Source organism: Acromyrmex echinatior, chromosome 15 (assembly GCF_024713525.1).
Source record: "Acromyrmex echinatior isolate Ae372 chromosome 15, ASM2471352v2, whole genome shotgun sequence".
Lineage (NCBI taxonomy): Eukaryota > Metazoa > Arthropoda > Insecta > Hymenoptera > Formicidae > Acromyrmex > Acromyrmex echinatior.
The window spans coordinates 7,427,316-7,451,006 of NC_141866.1; the positions used below are offsets into that span (position 1 = coordinate 7,427,316).

Sequence of the window (23,691 nt, forward strand, 5' to 3'; positions counted from 1 at the left end):
TGATTTAATTAATTGATTACATACACGTGAGATTTTTTCCAAATTAAATTCAAGTTAAATTCTTTGTGAGATCTATGCCTGTTTCTATCAATGTATTTTATTACTTTAACTTTCTCAGTTTCAACTTACTCTGCATCTTTTTTTTATTCTTAGAACTAGAAAAGTATGAAGAGAAGATTAAGTATGAAGAGAATTTTAATTAAGATTAAAATTAAAAAGTACATTGGTAGAAACGAGAGTTAGGCGCACATATCTCGTTAAAGATTAGATACATTGTCGCTACGAAATCTCAAAGTATCGACTACATGTTACGACGTGTTGCAGCTGGCGAATAATATGAGGCGATCTCCGTTATGAAAAGGTGAACGCAACTGCATCAGGCTTCCCCCTTTTATTTCCACGACTAAATCGAAAATCTACGGCTCTGGGCATAATGTCTGCGAGTCTCATTAATTCCATATCAAACACTACGGCTAAATAGATTAGCGGGTTGAGTGCCTTTCGCGCCCGGGAACCTAAACAAATCCCTGTGCAACACTCCTACCCCGTAGAGAGATGCTCCCCGCGATTGTCCCAGCCAGCCATCCATCCATCCATCCATCCATCCATCCATCCATTGCCTCGTTTCGGTAGCCCCAAACATATTGTCGAAACCCCCGTACGCATTGTGCTGGGGCGAAAAACCCATGCGCGATACGCATTATGGCGTCGAGAGAGAGTCGCGTTAATGCGTGTCCTCGATGCGTCGTCGATGTTTCGAGGGCCAACTGTCGCACGTTGGCTAAACGCGTGTGCGTATGTACGACAAATACCGTATTTCCACTATGTTTCGACGCGCGTTGCGATTGACGACGATAAAGCTAATATAAAACAATTATGCATTATCCATATAAAGCAATTCTCCGATTTCAGATAAAAAAAAATGTGCTTTAGAGTACAATTTCTCTTGTATCGACGAATCGATTTAAATATGAAAATATCTGATAGATCTAATTTTACAAAAAGAAAAAGAAAGGAAATTCTCTCGATTTAAAAATACGTTCGATATTCGCATCGTGCGCAAAGGCGAAGGAACTGATCCTTCGCCGAATGCATAACCATACATCCGACCATTCTCTCTCAGAAATCGTAGATTCCAGGGAGTTCGAGGGAAAAGCTGACGATGGCAAGAATGCGCTTCGCGACTCCGGATCGGGCAAAGGGTTAAACGACGAAGCGTGTTGGCGAGTGTCCGCTAGCACGGGTCATAACTTAGTCCTAGTCCTCGAGAGAGGAAGCCAGTTGAGTTATTTGATGCGATCGCATCGAAGCTGCTTGCCAGTCGCAACCGTGCAAACCACAGCGGCAACTATATCACCTCTGTGCGAGGTGTCGCACAGTGCCTAACGTAGTGTTCTTTACAAATGAAATCTTATTCTATCATATTTTTTACAAAGTAAAATTGATGCAATATTTAAAAAATTCTATCATAACAGAATTGAATTTTTCTCTATTCTTATTTTCTATTATTTTTCCTTCATTAAATTTTATTTATTTTTTCAACCAATATAATAATTATTAAGTGGAAACTGTAATATAATTTCCATAATATATTACATATACGTATTTGTGTATATATAGGATGACAAGAAAATCATACAGTTCTCTGTTTTTATCAAATCATTACTCAGATAGCACATTATTTATCGTTATTTTCATATTAATACGATCACAAACAGTATTAGCTAACCTGAGTATGTAATAATGTATATTTATGAAAAACTCTGGAGTATGTTAGTTATATCTTATTAAATATCAAAAGGACTCTGCATCAAAAAAAGATCTTTATTAGTTGATGAAAAAACTAAAAATACTCTATTGATTGCCCGGGAGAATTTATTTACAAAAAGATGCGCGGCCGTTGATGCGTTCCAAAAATGTTTTAAAATTTGTACCAAAGCTAAAAGTAACTATTTTTTAAATGTTAATTATTAGTTTTAGATATAATTAAAACTTCAGAGTAAATATACTAATTTGATGAACACAAAACTTTGTGATCAAACTTTTTTGTTACCCTGTATAGATAAAGCATGTTTATAAAATTCTTTAATTTGTCAAAGATCTTATCATAAATTTTCGATGATTTATTAATATACATTAATAATCCAAGAGAGAATATTTATGAGCGCACATGCCTTGCAGAAAAATTTGACAGAATTGAAAAAGTATTATATTAGGTTTAAGCACCACTGGCTTCATTGGTGTCGCGCTGGCTCCTTTGAAGTAGCAAGGCTTCGTCGAAGCAGTATTACGTGGCATACAGCGTGCCAGTAGCTATCGACGAAAGCAATAATTATTCGTACGGCGTATATGTGTCGATATATCGACGCATTAGCTGTTCGTTCCCTCGTTTGTGCCACGAGCGCGCTAATTGCTATCACTGTGATTTCTCTCGTAGATGCCTTCCATTCAAGGGACACGTACTGAGGAATAAATTGTGATTTAACAATCGCATTACAATGCAGCAATGTCGATTTTTCCCTTACGTTTGCTGAAATTTTGAAGTAAATTACATTCATTATAATTGTGTCTCACATTGATTAATCGTTCTTAGGATTGAAACGCGGCCATCAAGTTCGAAAAATATTGCAGATTAAGTAGAAACCTGAGATTTTGCCTGATTTCGACTTTGCTCATGCTAGGTGTATACGAAATTCTTTTTTTACGTTTGATATAAAATTTCTCGTGTCGTTCGGAGCGACTTTTATCATCCGTTGCACGCCAGCTATTTATTAAAACTAGAATCATTCTGCATATCATTTGGATTTATATTTATGGATATTTTAGAAGAAAAAAGGCAGATATATATATGTCAAACGTCAACTAGAAAAATAATCGACTCGATTTTTCTCGAATATGTTAATCTCCGGCACGCGAGCGGTGACATTTTCTTTGTATGTTTCCTTTTTGCGACATTCGCGTAATTATACGTTACTTACACTCGATTCCGTGTAAAGTTTCGCGCGAACATCCGTTACTTGATACGTATTATAAAAACCGGTTGGCGATAAAGTGGACGAGCGATCGTCGGGATATACCTGCATTGCGAGTAAATGAGTCGAGCGAGAATTCATCGTCGGAGATTATACATGAATATTTGAACACTGCCGAAAGAGCATCGCACCGCTTAGTGTCGACCTGACATCTTCGAGGAGTTTGCGGAAAGTTACACCGGAATTTCTCGACTGGTTGTCATTCAGGTATCCGAATATCTGAATCACGACGACCCATCGCTCACGCGTCGCGAAAAACCGATATCGCACGCATCGTCCCGCGAGTCGATGATCGATGGATCGTCATCTGAGTCTGGGAAAAAAACCGCATCATCATGTCCTCGGATTAAAACAACCGTGAACATCGAGTACCTGACGAACAACTAAGAATCAACACTCTGTATACACCGACAGCATTTGGCACACGCATCTTATGATCCGATCTGTATGCGCGATGCAACGAACAAATGTAGAAACAAATAATAGTGCGATCAGCAATGTTTCTCTCGGCAGCAGTAAAAAGCTTCGCGAAAACATTCCTGGAGGATACTAGGACTGGAATAACAAGCTGATATTTTCAAAAAAGTGTTGAGATTTTTAAAGACCTATTTAAAAATATATAACCGAAATGTTAATCCTAGCTATACAGACAGTCTGAGGTTTCTGAAGTCTCAGTGAAATTTAAAAACTTTATATGAAAAGAATGGTTTTGCTAAAGTATTTAAAAATTTAATTAGATAGATCTGAAAATAATTTTATTAGATTATTAAAATAATTATGTAAACGCTCAAATTAATTGCTAGAATGTCAAAATTTGTTTACATTATTACTCATCATATTTGAGTCTCCTACATAATTATTTTGATGATCCAACAAAATTATTTTCAAGTCTATCTAAATTTTTAGATTCATCATCAAAATTGTTCTTTTCGTGTATTATTAGTAGAATTAATGAACTAAAAGTCATGTTTTCCAGTATTTATTTTAGTATATAGATTTTAAACAATTTTTGAGCGAAGAATAGACATATTTTTAGGTTACTTCTTTTTCTTCTTCTTCTAATAACCATATAAATATATGAAAAATAAGTATGTATAGCTAAAGTTAAGTAATGATAAATATGAGAATAATTTATATTTGTCCATGGTTTAACATAGGTTAAATGATAAATAATTTACATATATGTAAAAATCAAGAGTCGTAATATCTAGAGACATGTGCTTATTTTGCTTTAATTGGCAGATTAAATTATAATACACAGATTAAATCATAATACACGCAATATATCATGATGTGCGAATAAGTTTCAATTGTCGGATCTTGGAAGTTCAATCCACGGAGAAATTTATTCAAGTAAAATCCGAGAGGAGCCACGGGTGTCTTTCTTCAGCGAAGAGCTCGATAAATGTAAAAACTCAGGTTGACGACGGTGATGCTCCGGGCGATACGAAGTGTCAGATAGAGAAGCTTGTAAAGAACACGAATAGGAGGAACGTCGAATAGGAAACGAACGGCGGACCTCCGCAGCGCGACTGCACTTCCAGGATTTATAGGCCATTCGGAAGAGAATCGGTTATCCTGTGGACACAGATGCGCCGGTGTTTGCGCGCGGAGCATTTGTCACGCGTGTCCTGCGAGCGAAAAGGGACCGGCGCGGTGGCCGATCCGGATCCTCTTTATGCGTGCCGATGATGCCCTCTTTGCAACGAGGCCCAACCAAGTCAATATTGACTTCAGGCCAGATTGATGGACCTTCCTCGCGTGTGTGTTTAGGTCTCGCAGTACTCACTTATGTTCCCACCCCGCACGACTCGTCTATCCATATTTCTCTATGCTTTCCTTTCTCTCTCTTTTTCTTTCTGCCGTCTCTATTTGCTAAATGTTACATTCGTAAAAACGTGAAAAACCCCGCTAATTCCCTACAGTCAGACAATACGAATACATTACAATTATTTTTCAAAGATCAACTCTGATCAATGAAATAAATCTTTTGAATCTATTGAAAATTTGAAACTTAGTATGACTTTGAAGACTAGTTGTACGGAAATTAATGAACGAATAAAAATGTCTAATACATAATAAAAATGTTCAAACACATTAAAAATACAAAAGAATTAAAAATTAAAATATCCGAATAATTCGGCGTGTATAAAATAAAATTAATTGGAAATACATCGATTGCAGGAAAACAGTTTTTATATTCGTGATTTAAACGAGTCACGTAAAAAACTATTTGTATGTTCGAAAATATCTGCGCGAGTTAAATTTTAACTAGCAATAACTTAAAAATGTAATGATCCTCTATTTCCGGGGATCAGTTATTCTTGCAAATTCAATTTCTGCTGTGACAAGGAATCAATACTCTTCAGTCATAGTGTTCTAAATATTCCACGTAAATGGTTATTTTTCTATATTTAATTCGTCCATTTGTTTTTCTATATTTTCTTTTCAGAAAAAAAAAATTCGTGAAAAAGCAAAGAGTGAGATTTATGCTCCTGTGCTGACCACGACTGCGATTGCGGAAAACAATTGGGACGGAAATTTGTGAAATCGCGTTTCTCGTAAAGTATCATCGATAATTTGCCAAGTATCATCGATAATTTGCGCGCGATATGCAACTAAATTAATTAATTCCTCCCTGCTAATCGCTTATGGTCATACTCCCGTGCCTCCGAGGGGAACAAAATGCGGCGTTATCGTTGGCGTTGATCGTCGTAGAGGGGAATGCCCGGAACGTACATACAATCGTATCGTTCATGGTTCCCGGGGGTTCGCGGCGAGCCCTCGCTCGCGTATTTCGACAAAAGCAGAACGGCGAAACTGCGAAGTCGTCATCCAACACCGAAGTTTCGTCGTAAAGCGATTACCAACGACCACGACGACGACGGCCAGCGGCGGCGGCGCGTTATCAGAAGAGGACCTGTGGTGATACAATAGCGTACATACGTACGTTACTCGGTTTAACATTGTGACGAACGATACCACCACTACGCACCGAGACAGGGCGATACTACTTTCGCCCGCGTCGGCGTAATCGCATTCTCGTTGACGATGCTTACGGAAGAGCGTTACTATGTTACGGCTATGTGGTTACTGTGTTACCGGTGACTTATCGTGTGGGAGAATTACTACGTGTAGCTGTCATCGAAGCTGAAACATATCCTGGTGGTAAAGGATAAGGAACATAGCGGAGTGTTTTTTTAAATTAACTCTCAAGTACAGTTACGAAAATTACATTTTTCTAAAGCGTCCTGTTTAACCTCTTCAGACCTTATGTACATGGCAATGTATCTATATCAAATTTGAAATTATCCACTGAAATTATTTAGTTCTATCGACATTATTTGAGAGACTAGATGTACATAATAATATTAGAAAAATGATCAAAATTTAACTAAAAATTAATTTTTTAGTACGAATTACTTATTAAAGTATCTTGAATTGAATTTAAAGTAATTCTTTAAAAATATGATTGCATTAAAATTTGAAATGACTAAAGTGTTGAAGACAAGTGAATCTCTGCCAGACATGGATTAACGATTATGATTGACGGTTTTCCGGTTTTACACTGTTAAATTTATAATTTCGAATTATATCCAACTTGAATTATTTTTAATTATTTCTATAGATTGCCACTGCTTTTCAATATGTTAATTTAATTAAAATAATAGAATTAATAAATAATAATAAGGAGTATAAAACAATAAGACTCTAAGTATAAAACAATGTAGTCAAAAGAAGGGCAAAGAGCCAGTGAACTTTGAAATTAACCACAAAAAATGGATTGATTTTTATTTTGACACATATGGAAGTTAAAAATAAAAAATATAAAGTCATTTAACTCAAATGATTATGTTACCACTGCTTCTTTTACATCTAACAATATATTTCAGTCAATCACATTACAGCGAGCCCATTGTCAATCCGTCTGATACAGATTTTAAAGCGATAGAGAAAAGTTCAAAGCTTTTTATCTACAGTTTAGAATCTTATAGTATCAACCATACAGGGTAACTTTTGTTGGAGTTTAAATGACTTATTGCTAGTCAAAGATTAACATTCAGCCTATTATAAGTAATTCGTCAATATTGCTGGATTATGTAGAGAATAAGTATCATGTTAAACCAGTGGCAATGACTACTTAATTATAAATTCGAGTTAGAAATTTTTAGTCGATTATTCGTTTTATTAAGTAGAGGTCATAGTCCATGTGATCCAATATGAATTTTCCGAATGTCGCTTGCGTGATTGCTGTCGCTACCTACTAATGTGAACACGAATGAACAAACGTGTCACGGCTGAAAGAGCGAAAAGGACAGTTGAGAGAACGCGCAAGAAGCCGAGGGCGGATCTGAGTCAGCTCTAGAGACCGGCTCGAGTAGCGCTAAGTCAGCGAGTGAAACAGCGCTAACCGCTGGGCGCGAACTTACTACCGGCGATCGTATCTACATATATATCTATATATAACGCGTCGCGACACGTCGTCGCTCTGCCAACTTGCAATAATATGGCCATTCATAATTTTTATATGGTCGCCGTCAATGGAGAACCCTTCTTCCTTCCTTTCCTCCTTTTCGAATCGCCATCATTGAATGTTTTAGTCACACATTGTGTGATGCATCTTTGACAAATCTTTTCCCTTTTAAATCAGTATTTCTCTCTGATATCTCTTTTTGTGGTGTGTGTGTGTGTGTGTGTGTGTGTGTGTGTGTGTGTGTGTGTGATAGTTTATTAATTGATTATTTAATTAAATACAATTAAATATACACTAAAAATGTGTTTTTATATTTATGTTTATAACTTTATGATAAAAATAAATAATTATAATTACGAGTTTTATTTTTATAGTTATTATGTTATATTTTATAATTATTTTCGATATCAGTTATATATTTTTCAGTGTATAGGACTATAAATTAATGCAATTATTATTTCTAACAATACTAACATCTTAGCATAATAATTATAAAAATGAAAACTCCTCATCATAATTATTTTACCATGCAATTATGATTATATAAATACAAAACTTTTCAGTGTACAGTATTATGATTATCGCGATATTTATTCATTATTACAATATATTATATCATAATCACATTTATTTATGATATCGTCGTTCGAAAAAAGTATCTTTTTAACGAAGATAAGCAATATCATGGATGCAAATATTCCATTCCTGTTTGCGTGAGCATTTCTCCAAAAGTTTTGACTCAAGTAGGACTACTTCCAAACAGATAAATACATGTGATACACCGATCATATCATAATGTACTCAGATGTGTTTGGATATAATCTAGTTACGTAAATCATTGACGTATCGTCCTCGTCATGCTGGCTATGATATCTATTATATCGATATCCTGATTAAACCGTTACGTCAGCCATATCACACAAATTTCCCGTGCTACGTCGATTCGTATCGCAATGCGATGTGCGTACACGGCAATAACAAGAGACAGGTAATTACTTAAGATCCAGCAAAACTTCCACTATATGTCGCACATAAAGATTTGTATAACGCACTGTCATAAAGAAACTCGTACATAGAAAGATTTTGTTGAAGCATTTAAAAATTTAGCTAAATACAGATTTAAAAATAATTTTATTAAACTGTCAAAATAATTGTGTAGGACACTCAAATCTGATTTTTAGAATATAAAAATTTTTTCAGTGTAGCTCATTATGCTCAAGTTTCTTATATAATTATTTTGATTGCCCAATAAAATTATTTTCAATCTGTATAGAGCTAAGTTTTTAGATATTTCAGAAAAATTGATGCGTCTTATGAAATGTGGCTGCAACTGAGCGAAATATAGTAAATCGACACGGGAATATGATACTCACTAGTCCTAGGATGCACGACTCAATAAAATATGATCACGCACAAATCTGGATTGAATTTTTTAATGGATTCTGATACATGTCTTCAGCGAAAGATAGAAGCGAATTAGAGCTTGAAGCGCAAATCTTCGATTCATCTTCGTCCATCAAGTTAATCAAGTTAATTTGTTGCACCGTTATCAACCAACTAGTGCCGCGTCTAATCTCGTAGTCATCATAACTAATGTAAACCGATCGATATGTCAAGGCAATACGACACGAGAAACTGCAGAGTGTACACCGATCCGTGTTTCCCGTATCGCTATTTTATTTTAAGTGTAACTTTTTAGCAAATAAGAATACATACATGTACATATACACACTTTAGTACAAAACATAATTCAAATATATGCTATCTGCCCATCTCGTGACATTTCCCTACAGTTATACGATAATTTCAAGTATGTTGTGACATTTTGTCGAGAGGAAATACCGCTGGTGGCATAACAAATTGTAGGCTTAACCGCGGCGTTCGTCTAGTTCCTCGATACATCAGCGATGTCGACGCTCTGGCCTTACGATGTGACACGGGCAAAAATACCACAAGGACGAAGATATACGAGAATACGAGAGAGCATGAGGAGGTCGTTATCTCAATTAAATTGACCGACGCAGATTAGCGATATGAATTCTACCGCGTTCTAAATTTAATGTCACTACCTAGCTGCGCCGCGGTGCAGAGAGTATAGCTTTGTTAAAAAAAAGAAAAAAAAAGGACAGTTCTGTATTTATGGGCGCGACAATTTTTCAAGCCGGAATTAAACGGCAAGCGAGACTATCGTGCAACGTCGCCAAGCGTTGCAGAGATGTGTCGGATCAACGTATAGCAGATTAATTTGGATAATAGTCAGTGTCAACATTGCTTCGATCATTTTACATCGTGGATATGCTAAATCTATGTGATATGAAAATGGAGGAGTGCGACAAAAAGATGAGACTTTAAATGATAAAAATAGAATGATAAATTTTTTTTTCATCGTCATCCAGTTCGTCGACGCTGAACTCGCTTACACATGTGCAAACGTTTAGGAGTTGTTGATGATGAATTTATTATGTTCGCCTAGTGCTATTCATTTATGGCTCGTTATTTCCTCAAGCGTAGTGACATGTTGCGATATGTGATGATTACCGACATTGCATGCAGCGCAATAAATTAATGGCTTTTAATTACTAATGGTTTTAAAGTAATATGAACGATATGCAGATGAAGATAATGGTAATAATTTTGATAAATTGTAATTTTATACGCATCATTATTTAACAGAGAAACTTTTTCCCGACATGCGAGCGACATGCAATTAAAAATGTATTTTTCATAAATAGACAAGCTCGCAAAAATAATCCACGTGTTCCTTTGTTGATGTGTTTCAGGTTACGAAATAATACGCGCCGAATATGAAGGACATTTAAAAAAAGATGAAAAAAAATCACTTTACCAGTGAGTTATTGTCTACACATATATGTCATATCTCAGCAATATGTCAACGATAAACACACTGACTAATATAATTATTTCTTCTTTTTTCCAAACTGCACTATAAGTGGAATATAACACTGATAAGAGGCCATCAATTTTATCAGCACTTTAACAACGTACTATATGTGAAGTGATTGTAATATAATTCTCGCGTTTGCATCGACATTTCTTCATATCTTCAATATATCCGTTTTACTTGCACTTGTGTCAATGTAACATTTGTGCCGTGTTAGAATTTTTCTCGAATATTAATGTCTCGATTCACATGTAATTTCATATGAAATATAAAATCGATGTAAAAAAAGAAATGTATTCATAATCTAATAATTACGAATATAAACATGAAATGAATGAGAAGAGCGACAGAACGGGTATGGGAAAGGCGCGCGTGGAGCACGCACCAATTACCATCTTCGAGATACGGTTGAAATGCAGCAGCATGCGATGCTGCTATTATGACAAAAACCTTCGTTGTTAGTAAGACAAGATAATTATTCCGCCGAGCTCGGCTCTTCGATCATTTAGGCGTGGCAACACATGTTCTCAGTTCAGCGCTATGCACGGCGTATATGCAAAGTATACCTATATACAGCGTGTCAGGACACGTGGGTACGGAACCTCTCCGGCTTGCCAACGGCTATTCATTTTCGCAACCCTCACCTCCGCCACCGTGAGGGAGGGATTCCTCCCTACACAAATTATTCGATACGCCTCGTGAGGCCAAAACGAGTTAACAACGCCTAACGACGACGCGTCGCACGCATCGTGATTTTAATGGCGAAAATTATTTACCAAGGGAGAACTGCCTTTAATACAACTTTGCAGTGCGAAATTAACCCCGATCGTAATTTCTGCAAACGATGACACTCTGTCGCGGTTAGCCGGCGAGAAGTTGCTTCGTAATCGCGCCGACAATGTCTCGCCTCGCGCGATCGTTACATAGTCAGTAATAAGGAATACATTTGTCGAGCTATGTATTATGCGTGTACGTACGCGTATACGTGTATGTGTGTAAAAGACTACACGTGAGAACTAATACATACGTGTTACTTGAACGTTCGATCATTAACTACATTTTACTTTACAAACACTAACGAATTACACTTCGAGCCAAAATAACATCAAGAAAAAACGCAAATCAGCCTATCGTTAACATACAAAGATGAGAAAATACTGAACATATCGAGAACACTATGACTAAGCTTATATACATACATGTTAGATTTAAAGAAAAAAATGTTTTTTTTGTTTACTATTACGTTAAAACATCTATAAAAAAAGCTTTACATTTATTATCAATTTAATATACGTGTTGTCAGAACTATAATTTAGAAGAAAATACAGACGAATCTATTACAAGTTGAATATAAATAATATCGCGGTCATATCGACCGTAACTTGTGCAAAAAAAAGTGTCATGTGTTTTTCGGCCTGATATTTCTGGTTTTCTGTTCGTTATAATCGCTTTAGTGTAAAATGGAGCAAAAATATCAAATACGGACAGAAATTCTGGTAAAAACGATTCACAAAAATTTGCTCTATGCGCCATTCCTTATTATTGATTATGTGCCATGTATTAGTTTAACACAAGTTAGGGAGGAATGAAATACGATGTGTTACAAGCGCAGCGATCGGATCGTTTAATTATGCGCTCTTTGCTGATTCGATTACTTTCGTTTTACAATAGGTACAATATGTTTGTAAACAATACAAATGCACAATAAATAATTCTAATTGTGATTGGAAGATCAGTTTTCCGTATTTTACTGAAATGTTAAATGTAAGAGGAATGACACACACGACATTCGAGACGTCCGTTTTATGGCTCACTTATTTATCAACAAGGTTACTTCTTTTCGCTTATCTCTTGGATAATTGTCGATTTTTTGCTCAGTGGAACTGTTAAATGATTTTTTTTACAATGGTTCCTGATATAGCAAAATAAGTTAGCTCGAATCATTGATATTAATGAGGCGATCTCGGATAATAGCTATGACTTATCTGTCTGCTTATGTCTGTGATCATTGACTTCACTGCATCAATCTTATCGAATCACTCGCGCCAATCGATTACTTTTTTACGTATTCAAATGCTAACAGTTTTTAGATCCTAATGCACCACATTCACTTGCGAATATCTTTCTGAATTTTCATATTTTATTTTCAACACGGGTACACATTTAACGTCAAAGTGGATACGCTCGCTTTAACAGAAAAGTTATGCATAATTTTGAACATATGGAGTTGCTGCGAAAGTAAATAACACATTATAAACGAATAACAATTAGGCAAATACATATCAGTAACTCTTAAATGTTTACAATATGTAAAAGAGTTCAGCGTCAATGAATCAGGCGATAAAAAAATTTATTATATTTTTATCATTTATGTTAGTCAGTGCAGATTAATTTCAATTTACTTTTCTTTTTTTTCTAATTCTACAAATTTAAAAAAAGATAAAGAGTAATTAAATTGAACCGAGATTTAAAATTAATTTACATTGATGGAAGATATTAAATATTAAAGTCTTATTTTTAATTGGACTCTCTAATTTCTATGTCACATGGATGTATCCACGGTGTAAATGTGATCGAAGCAATATTGACACTTGCTCAAATTAATCTGCGGATTTTTCCTCGCAAGTGAACGTGCATGCATAGTTGCGAGATTTCTCCCGGAGAGTACGCAGGATCGAGAGCGCTCACCTGTAGATTTGGCGATCCTCGGAAAGAGAACTGTGACATGATGTGTCGGCCGCTCAGGGCCGTGATAATCGGGCACCGCTACGCGATCATCGTTCCAGAAGTCCGCGGCATTCGCCGTGTGTGCCTCGCTCCCGGACGTCACTTCGCGAATCGGTCACACTTCCGCTCTTTTTTCCTTTTTTTCTTTTTTCTCACTAGCGCGTCCGAGGCGAATGCTCACGCGAAGGCGTGAGAATCCTCTGTATCGCGTGTCCAGCCACCCCGTAACGGGGTGCTACTCGTGTCGACGGCACTCCCGTATGCCCGACTGGCCGTCCAGCTGCACTCGAACCGGTTGAAATCGGTGGCGGTCCGCTGCCGGCATATGTACTCGCACTGTCACACGCGAAAACAAGATGAAGCGCGAGGGCGACCGAGAAATAGTCCTCGGTAGCGGTTCTGTTGTTGGAACTTCTACGTGTCGTTGTTATCGTCGTCGTTGCGGGAGCACTCACGAAGCAAGTTGCGAAAGAAAGTGCCACGAACGACAGGCGATATATGGTCGTATCGCGGACTGCACGCACTCCGATCACTCTTGCGTTGGTTAAAGAGGGAAATGGATAAGAGTTCTCTTAAAGAAGGAGCGTGAGCTCTGTCGGGCACACCGAAGGATCACAAATTGCGGTATAAAAAAAAAAGGATTAAAGGGCACAGAGCGCGCAACAGCGATGCGTGGCACTTGTCGTAGTAACGCGCGATGCGGTTAGTCGCGAACGGCTAGTTCACTCCGTTGATCCGATCGACGCGCCAGCTATGATCGGTCGCGACTATCCTCCGAATCGTCGTTTCTTTTCGACGGAATCCAGTCCTCCGCTTGGTGGATAGGAAGGCGGAGGTACATGGATCGCGGGTGCGAGCGAGACGGCTACGGTGAGGGGGAGCGAGAAGGGTAGATGGGATAGAGAGAGGAGGGAACGAGAACGAGCGAGCGTCAGAGGGACGGGATGGCAAGCTAAGCGAGGGGGAGAGGGGCCGAGAGAGAGAGAGAGAGAGAGAAAAAGAGAGAGGTAGAGTGGTAGGTTGAGCGAGGGTGTCGGAGGGACACCGCTGAAAAAGGAGAGGAATGACGGAGGAGAATAGAGGGAAAGCGAGAGAGATGGAGATGAGTGAGAGGGAGAACAGCGAGGACGATGTGAATCGCGCACACCGGCCGTCTCTTTTTATCCTCCGTGATCCTTCCACGCAGCCGGTCGCTTCACGGCCTGCGCAATCACGCGCTTCGAACTCGCGAAAGAGAGGCTTGTGGTTCGTCTTTTTATTCCTCCTCTTCTTCTCGCTTATAGTGCCGATCACGGCTCCTCCGATCGTGGCGCTACCAGATCGCGCGCACTGCAAAAGCGCCAAGTACGAACTGTCGGCGGCGCGTGTTTCCACCGCGTGCACGCCCGCTTACTACTGACAACACACAACAGTGACTAGAACCAGACACTATACTGTTATTCTTGCTCCGTTTTACTAACTTTCTTCAGTTTGCCTATTTCTCTTTCTCTCTCTCTCTCCCTCTCTCTCACTTTGCTTCTATAAAGCTTCTCCTTTTTCCGTGTGATGACCAACGTAAGAATTTAACTATGTGTTTACTCGTTATCTTGGTATTCACTTCACGAAATTGTCAACAAAAGATGAGTACGCTTCACGTTCACTGAGTGCGATAAGCACTAGTCGATCCACTATCAGTGGGTCCTATAGGATCACCCGATTTCGCGTATATTCCTCGCTCGCGGTAGAACAAGCGTGGTCCGCGGTCTGTAAGTTGCCGCTGTACCCCACGTTCCGCGAGATGACGGTTGATCGCGGTGTCGTAGGAGGAGGCGACGGGTACAGTGCCGGTGGCGCTGGCGGTAACGATAGTATCACGCTAGTGGTGGTGGCCCGATGACGAGAGAAACGCTCGAAACTCGCCGGTGAGTCTAGTGGTGGTGATGGTGATGGTGGTGGCAGTGGCAGAGTCGTCGCCGCGGTTCTTTTCCTTCCACGGAAAGGGGGACGATTTTTGCGAGATGGTTTGCCCTCGGCGAGACGGGTGGGAGGATCCAGGTCGGTACGGCGCGCGGTGTGGTGGGGGTACGGGCACCACCTCTGCCGCCGATGCCACGCTCTCGCCTCCACCTCGTACCCGCGCGCGAATTCGTTCCGCGGGTAGCTCTCGTATTAGCACGCCGGGTGTCGTGCGTGGCTCTCTTCTCTTCCCGCACAGGTCGTCGGCATCCTACCTCGTCGATCGGGCACGGAGCCGGCGGTTAGCGTCGGCAAACGCGACAATAAAATATGGTGAGTCGCCCGTGGGGCTCGGCTAACGCAGCTCTCTACGTTTCCCTCCCTTCAGCCGTCCCTTGTCGAGTCGGTGCTGGTGGTCGTCTCGTTCATCTGTCCTTTTCTCTCCTTTCCTCTTTCCGTTTTTTGTCTCTCACTCTTTCGCGCGACGGCCCGATAGTCCGCTCTCGCTCCCACATACCTCCTGATGCCCCACCGTAGGCGCTTTCTTCCCTCTTCGTTCTCGGCTTTCGTTCCCGTGTGGAGGGGATGGGTTGAATGAGACGGAGGGGGACGCTACCGGTCGAGATGCTGCCACGCTCCCGGTATGGTGGGGCGAGAAGAGTGAGCGGTAGGTAGCGCTCGGAGGGGGTGAACGGAAGGTTGGCGGACGACAGGGGTTGGGTTGGGGGGGGGAGGGCACGGAGGCAGAAACTACACGACAATTTTAGTTCGATAGATCCCGAAGTTTAGCCTCGGCGGCGCTGCTTTACTTGCCGCTGACTTCTTCTCGGTAGTTTGTTCGTTGCCCTCTCTCCCGTTGCTGTCGACTGCCTCTTCCCCTCCTCCCCCTCGGACACGACCACACACTCCGACCCATGTCTCCCACCATCCAAACCCTATCGTCTTCTTTCTCTTTCTCTTTCTTTTCTTCTCCTTCCTCCGCGCGAGGACAAGATCGCCGACTACTCCGTACCCCTTCCTGTGCCCGAAGTTAGCTCTGATGCCACGCTACCTGCCACTCCTCCTTATTCTACGCACTACGCGACACTTGACTACACAAACTTCCGTTTCTCTCTTTCTGTCTTTACGCTCCTACATTCTATCCCTTTCTCTCGCCTCCTCTCTGTCTCTTCTTGCCCTTCGTGCTTTGGTCTCTCTTATTTCTACCTACAATCTCGCTCGTTGATCCCTCTCCCACCTGCAGAATCGTTCATCTCTCTTGCGCCTTTACATTGCGGAATGCACGATCGTCACTCCAGTGAGCGTATTACACGGACGGCGTTTACGCAGAGTACTATGTTCGTTCCGACAGTTTAACGCGACGATGTCGCGTGAACGTCCCGCCGTACGACCCAGCCGTCAATCATCTCGTCAGATTGTTACACCGAGATTTTTTCGTAATTTCGTTTCACACTATTCCTCTGCAGAATTCGGAGTAATCGAACTAGCGAACGGATGAAGCGTCTTTTTTTTTAACGATGCTCCAGTTGATTGCTCCATCCGATCAAGGCAACGCGAAAATGTATGTCTACGATATCTGAGCGGACACTAATGAAATAATGATGTTGTCCAAAGACTTTGGCGAGAGTGTCGTAAGAATGCTATACGCAATTCTTTCAAAAGAACTTGCTTCCTCGTGCGTACTTGTTCGTGTCTGTCCGATACGATCGCCAACGATAGAGGCGGATAGGAGCAGTTGATCGCGAAAGTAGTGGATCGCGAAAATATCCTATCGTCTACGTTGGTGGGGATACTTCGCGTGTGGAGAGGGAAAAAAAGGACTCGCCGATATTTTTCGTCCACTGATCGACGACGCGCGCACACGCTCTCACGTACCTGCCGGCGGCAATATTTTTGCAGAGGGCGCGTACACACACATATACATGCACACAAGAACGCACCCAGAGAGTGTGTTTGTGCTACGGTGGTGGACGCAGGGGAGAGAAGTACTGGAAAGAGAGAGAGAGAGAGAGAGAGAGAGAGAGAGAGAGAGAGAGAGAGAGAGAGAGAGAGAGAGAGGTGCGGGATAAATCGTGCCCCTTCCACACTTCTTTCGTCTCCCCTCTAACGTGCCACGGTGGGTGCGGAGCTCGGCTTTTTTCCCCTCCGTGGGCGCGGACTAACCTCGCCCCGCCTTTGTCTCCTTCATTCTCGATCCCCCTCTACCCTTTCACGGATGGTGTTGTAGCGCGGCGACGAGAGTGACTACCGTTGAAACTCGTGACGCCGTCGCCTCTCTCTCGCCGTCACCCCGCGACCGACGTGTACGGCACGCCGAGCTACTGCTTCGCGCTCTTGCTCGCCGTCGGAGCGACAGAGGAACCTCATCGAGGGAGCGAAATCGCCCGTCGCTCAGAACAGAAGTGGGACGAAGAAGAGAACTGACCAGCGGAAGGAGGAGGGGTACACACCAAGATGTGAAACATTAGTGTACCGTTTGTTAACACCGCGGTCTACACACAATCGCGCGCAAACTCTCCCTCTCCTCGCCCGCGTCCGGCCCCATCGCCTCCCCCCCCCCCATTGCTCTCCGCTTTCTTTAAGAGGGCGTTGCTGCTGGTACGTGCTAGCAAGGACAAGCGCATGTGAGCGCCTTCCTTCTTCGTGAGTTCATCGCGGAATGCTGGCACGTAGGAAGTATCTCTCTCTTTCTCTTTTTTTTCCCAAGTCGCTCTTTCTTCTTTTTCACGATGTCGTTTTCCTCTCCTCACTTCTTCTTACGCGCTTTAACTCCATCTTACCACCATCTTACTCACCTTCCGTTCGTCCTTACAGTACCGACTTCTCGCGAATGCTGAATTTGTCGTGCACAGAGAACGAGTCGACGTACTCCGCTTTGTACTACAACTTCGAAAACTAACCGATTTCGCGCATCGATATTAAATTTTCTGTGCGCGCGTGTGTTTAAAAGTCCATTTTGATTTGGCTCTTGGAACGATTTGTGGCGATAGTAGAGAACTGTAAAGGGTGACCCTCTTTTACCGTAATATCATCAAGATATTGACAATAAATCGAGGTAATATTACAAACATCATAGGAATTGGCTGTTCCTGACCACAATGAAGATCGAGTTGAATTGATATAGCAACTGCAGCATGTGCATTGTATTACATCGTACTTTTTTGTGATAAACTTATCAAATTATTGACTAAGTGATTCGCAAACATTTCAAACTGCATTGCGGGATTTTTTCTTACGCTCGTATCTCATCGATGTGCAGAAATTCTATTGTCGATAATCGCTATCGTTTCGATAGGTATAAATTCATTCTACCTTCATCTAATGGAAGTGTATCGAGCGTTAGCTATCTTGTGATCTTGTTGGGCTTCCATCGTCTGATCGTATTTAGGCTTACATTCTTTAAGTGTGTTATATGTTCTAGTGTATTGTCAAATCGTGATGTAATGTTATCGATAATAAGCTTAATCGAAAGTCGTCTATTACGACAGACACATTATCAGTATCGTAGAGTTCTTCGTAGAGTTTTATGTGGATGAATATTTTTTATCGAAGTCTGTGATTTGTGTTTTAAACCTACAATAAAGATTCAACGTTATAAGATTTGCAAAGGACATATAGTAATGATTGATTGATTAAGATTTATTTCTTTCGTATATTACAAGATGTGAATTTTTTAAAATTTCTTAAGTTATAAGATTTAACAGGAATAATTTTATATAATTTTCACAATTGTCAATTACACATGTAGACGATCCTTAAACAACAGTATCAAACATTTGTGAATGCATAATCAGCACGAAAGTGATGTAGACATTAAATAATGTTTGACAATTTGACGGGATAGACATAAAGAATGTTAGATGCGATGTAGATCAGCGATGCGTATCAGCGATGCACGCGAATGTGTAAAACATACCGCGGACACGTCGTACGTGATGACACAATACATACGTGTAAAGTAGACGTCCTCTTGCACGTGAATTGATCCACCAAGATCTATATAGAAGCTGTCAGTGTCTTGACGATAACCCGCAATTATAGATCGCGCGCGATAAGTAAAGTGCACGTAATACCGCAAAGCGAAAGGGACGCGTCGTTCGACATCAAGTAAACTACGGCTCATCATGTCGTATGTTCACTGACAACTCGCCAATTATTTGCACGGAACGCATTATGTGTATATTAATCGACATCGTGAAAGCGATTCTCCCGAGAAAGCGAACGGAACAGGTGCCTCGTACAATTTTAATACATGCAATGAAATTCATGTGCATCGATTCCCTTTATCCCAAGTCTGTCCCTTTAATCCTGCGACGACAGTAACTAAGAACTACGAAATTTTAAATAAAGAAAATCTAATTATACTAATATTTTAATCCAGTTACTATACGTCCGACTTATAAATCTTCAATCGATCATTAAAACATTGAAATCATTAAAAAGGGATACAAATATTTTTCTTCTGCTTATACTCGTGTCTTTTGAAATCTTTTTCTATCACAAATCCTTTTCTATCCTTACATGTATAGCTATTTTTTGCAGTAAATATCTATTTAAACCGAATAAATATCTACTAATAAATTGCCTTTTGCATTATCATACATAATTTATTGCTTTGTACCGAATTTCTAAAACGGATGATGTTCATCTGAAGGCAGATCATGAGATTCGATCCAACTGATTGTGATTTTGATAAGAACGGATCTATATTTTCTCACATAGACGTCATTCCACGGTTCGAGACCAGAACGACGATTTGGAGTGCTCGGCGACCAGTCATGGGCAAGGTCGTCGAAGCTGTTGGACAGGTGGCAGCACAACTCGACAAAGGACGGTTGTAGACCCTCCTCGTTGGCACCGCGGTGTAAGAAAAGTGGGGAGCTAGTATTACTAGAGAATCCAGTAGAAGGGATGCCCCTTCCACCGTGGCTATTTGATAGCCATCCCTCCGTCCCGTCCGGAGGGACGAGCGTGAGGGGTCAAAAGGGGGACACATCTTCAAAGGTGTGTGCAGCAACGATTGTCACCGTGTTGAATTACCCGTATTTCGATGGATTCTACGAGCGAGACGATTTTAATGCTCGAGTCCCCGGTGCAACGAGGAAAGAATTATGGACGGGTTCGTTCCGTTCTCGGCAGAGTGCGCGAGCGTTACATTTTTGCGTTAATTCTTTGTGATAAAAAAGGGAGAAAAACATAAAAATCTCATGCTAGAAAATATACTCTAGTACATGTGTCGCTTCTCATTAAAGCGAATTTAATTACGCGATCGAGAAACTTAGAATCTTCTTCATGTCGCTTCTGTTTAACAAGCTGCGAGTGTTACGTCGTAGAATTAATAAATACGTTGTACATTCCATAGCTCTATATAGTTTAATTACCTATTTTTCGAAAAGCAGGAAGCAGGTGAACAGTATTAATTTCATGAGAAGATTGCGTGAGTTTATTTTTTACGCATGCTTGCTTTTTTGTAGAAATATTTTTGTTTAAACAATATATTACATGCATATGAAGTTCTGCTCAATTCGAGGAAAGATTAATGTTGCTTTTCATGACACGAGACTGTTTCGTTGTAATGAAACGGTGGTTAACACAAGGTTTTCCCGACCGACAATGACTCTCCGGATAAACTTTTATTAAGACCGCTCGTCTAGTGTAATAGCACACTGAGAGCAGACCCAGCACGCGCTCCACCTCATAAATCAAGAGCGGTGCTGATGGTGTTGAGACACGGGAGAAGCCGTGGAAGCAAGGCGAGGAGTACTACTTACAGAGTAAAGTGGATAGGAGAGGCCAGTATAAACTTAAGTGATTAATCTCGCGGAATTGATAACGCTCTCCTTGCTCTCGTCCCCGTACTCTCTCGCACTCCCCATAAATTACATTATAAGGAGCCCCGCGGTATAATTAATACGCCACTCACGCGTAAGCCATCGCGACAGGGTGAACCGCCGATACTTCCAAACTATTGTACAATACATATACAAGCGTGTATTACGAACAATGTCCGATGTCCGTGTTAAAATTACATGTATCTTAATCAGTCCCTTATTCGGTTATATGTTTTAAAATGTGTTTAAAAATTTGACTTATTCACTAATTCTAATATATTATTTTGCATAAAATATATGTATAAACAATATTTGTGATATAAAGTAATTATATCCAATATGTGTGTATGTGTGTGTGTGCGCGCGCGCGCGTGTGTGTGTGTCCTAATCGTTGCAATTTTTGTTGATTCTAATATTAAAAATTAGCCAAATTTAAAATAGGAAACATTTTTGAATATTATTATAATTCAAAATGTAAGGTATTTAATATTTACTGAAGATTTAACTCTATCCATGTAACTACAAACAGCAAGTGGTAGCAAAGTATCTATAAAACATATTAGTTTGTTATTAGCATTTATAATTATTATGAATTTTTTATACGAAATTATTGTATAAGAATACTGTACTTACATAAGTAATAATGAAGGTATCATTATCGATCTTTATTTCACATATGTACACACGTACTTGTGTAACCTTCGATAAGATCAATCCAGAACAAGAATGACAGGCATTATAATCGTTCCCAAAGTATCATCGGTCGTTATCACCAGCGGACGGAGTGCTCGTCCATGTTTCGAAACAGATCAAACATCGAGTAGACAGATATGTGATATCTTCAAAAGATTTTGGCCGACACTTTGTCGATGTATCCGCGATAATCGTGAAATCTGGCACGGACAAACATGTCGAAAAAATATTCCAAAATGGTGGGAAGCACTAATTACGTTACTTAATATATTACATTATATACGAGATCAAAATGACGATTGACTCATTTTTAGTATTAACACAGAACATTAATAAAAATTTACAAGAGCAATTAAAATTATGCTTACTTCATACATGAATATTCATATATGAACATATCAACCTGTAAGGTCCTTTCTCAGGACGATTTTAACTAAGGACTAATCTAGCGATTTGCATCTTTAATATATTTATAAATACATCCTGTGATTCAAAAAGGCTGCAAAGTGAAAGGATAGCAGCCGAGAAGTTTTCGACATTAATGATCGATGTTTCAAGATATCCATGGCCGGCGCCATCATGGCCGATCTTCGAGAAGGGTTCTGGATGCACCTTGTCGCGCGGCAACATGAAAGATTTACCGCGGTAGACATGGATAGTTAGATCCACACATGTATCCATATTTAACCATATATGTTCGTTGTTATATGTATTCGTATGTGTGTTCGTGAGAGGCCCATAAAAAGTGCCATAGTTAGAGTCCTGTGATGAATACGTGACGCGCTCTCGTAACTGTGTAAGGACCCTAAAGAGAACTGCGTTTAGACGAGAGCGGCGGTTCTCCTACAAAAAGAAGGGAAGAACGCTGCCGCCATTCATTAATTAAATGAAGCGCGAGATTTCCAACCCTCTCTCGACGATCCCCACGTTGCCCAACTCATCTTTGTGCAAGCCGGCCAATCCTGCGGATGATCTGAAAGAGCCGTTCGAACGATCGTTCGTTAAAAAGTCGATCAACCGATTCGTAAAGCCGTCAAAGTGTCGACTTTCGTCTTCCAATCGAGAAACGAATAGAGAGACAAAAAGATGCGAATGGAGAAAGATAATGGTTCCATTAAAATTTGTGTTTTTAACTTAATAAAATATTTAATCTTTACACATACGCGATATTATTTTTTTTTTACACAAACATATCTGTGCACAATTCTCTGATACTTTAAATAATATTTAGAACAGTTGTATTATAGATGTAACTTTACTACGATATACTGAATTTCTTCAAAATGAGTATAGATCGTGGAATATGTATGCGACAGAATAGGAATGACAATTCATCATTTGTAACAGACAGGTACAATTTTCTTTCGAATTTGTTCGATTCGTGCAGCTGATGGATTGTGATTGAAAGATCGATCAGCGAATTTACGCGAGTACGTCAATCACAATCGTGATCGTTTTATGCGTATTGAGCAAAACGAATCACAAGTTAATGATTAGTCATCTCGTTATCAAGTTACAAGTTGCTCTATATATGGAGTCAGTTTGATGCAAAGATGTCGCTTGTTAAGTTTACCATGCATTATACTTATGACTTTTAACATTTTTCATATCGTTTTTTTTGTTACGTCATTGTTTTGTAAAAATGCACAGCGCGTCTTCATGTGTTGTAGGACGATTGTATAATCGGTGAGACGACTACCGCAGCCAGTGGTTAAGGGGAGTGATAAGCCTCCTTCAACATGGGTTATGTATACTAATTATTGGACATAAACTCTTATCTAAGAACATGTATGCTGTCATGTACGGGAATTAACATTACCTGGGTGTTAGTGCACTTTGTTCACTCTATTCGTGAAGTTGACACTGACAGAATGACAATTTTTCCGCAATTGTTATCATAGCCAGAAGACAGTGTTTCTTAATTCGGCAAATATCGCGTGAATTTCTATTACAGTAAAACGATACACGTGTCCTAACTTTTACGTCCTAAATATGTTAACGCGCGCGCTAATGGACTTGCGGTGTCTAAAGTTCTTTCTTTTGCTTTTTTTACCTCTGTAAAGCAGTATGCAATTATTCTCGAATAATTGTTATTTT

General features: G+C 40.0%; 2 protein-coding genes across 3 annotated transcripts in view; one reads left to right on the top strand and one right to left on the bottom strand.

Moving 5' to 3' along the window:
- Window positions 1-17,148, bottom strand: part of mirr (iroquois-class homeodomain protein mirror) — a 36,159-nt gene extending 19,011 nt beyond the window's left edge. Inside the window, exon 1 of the mRNA XM_011057711.2 lies at window positions 13,097-17,148. Within this exon, the coding sequence (XP_011056013.1) occupies window positions 13,097-13,135 (39 nt within the window). The 5' untranslated portion in view covers window positions 13,136-17,148. The remainder of the gene's footprint in view (window positions 1-13,096) is intronic.
- Window positions 1-23,691, top strand: part of LOC105147015 (sosondowah) — a 355,053-nt gene that overhangs the window by 145,211 nt on the left and 186,151 nt on the right. The window lies entirely within an intron of this gene.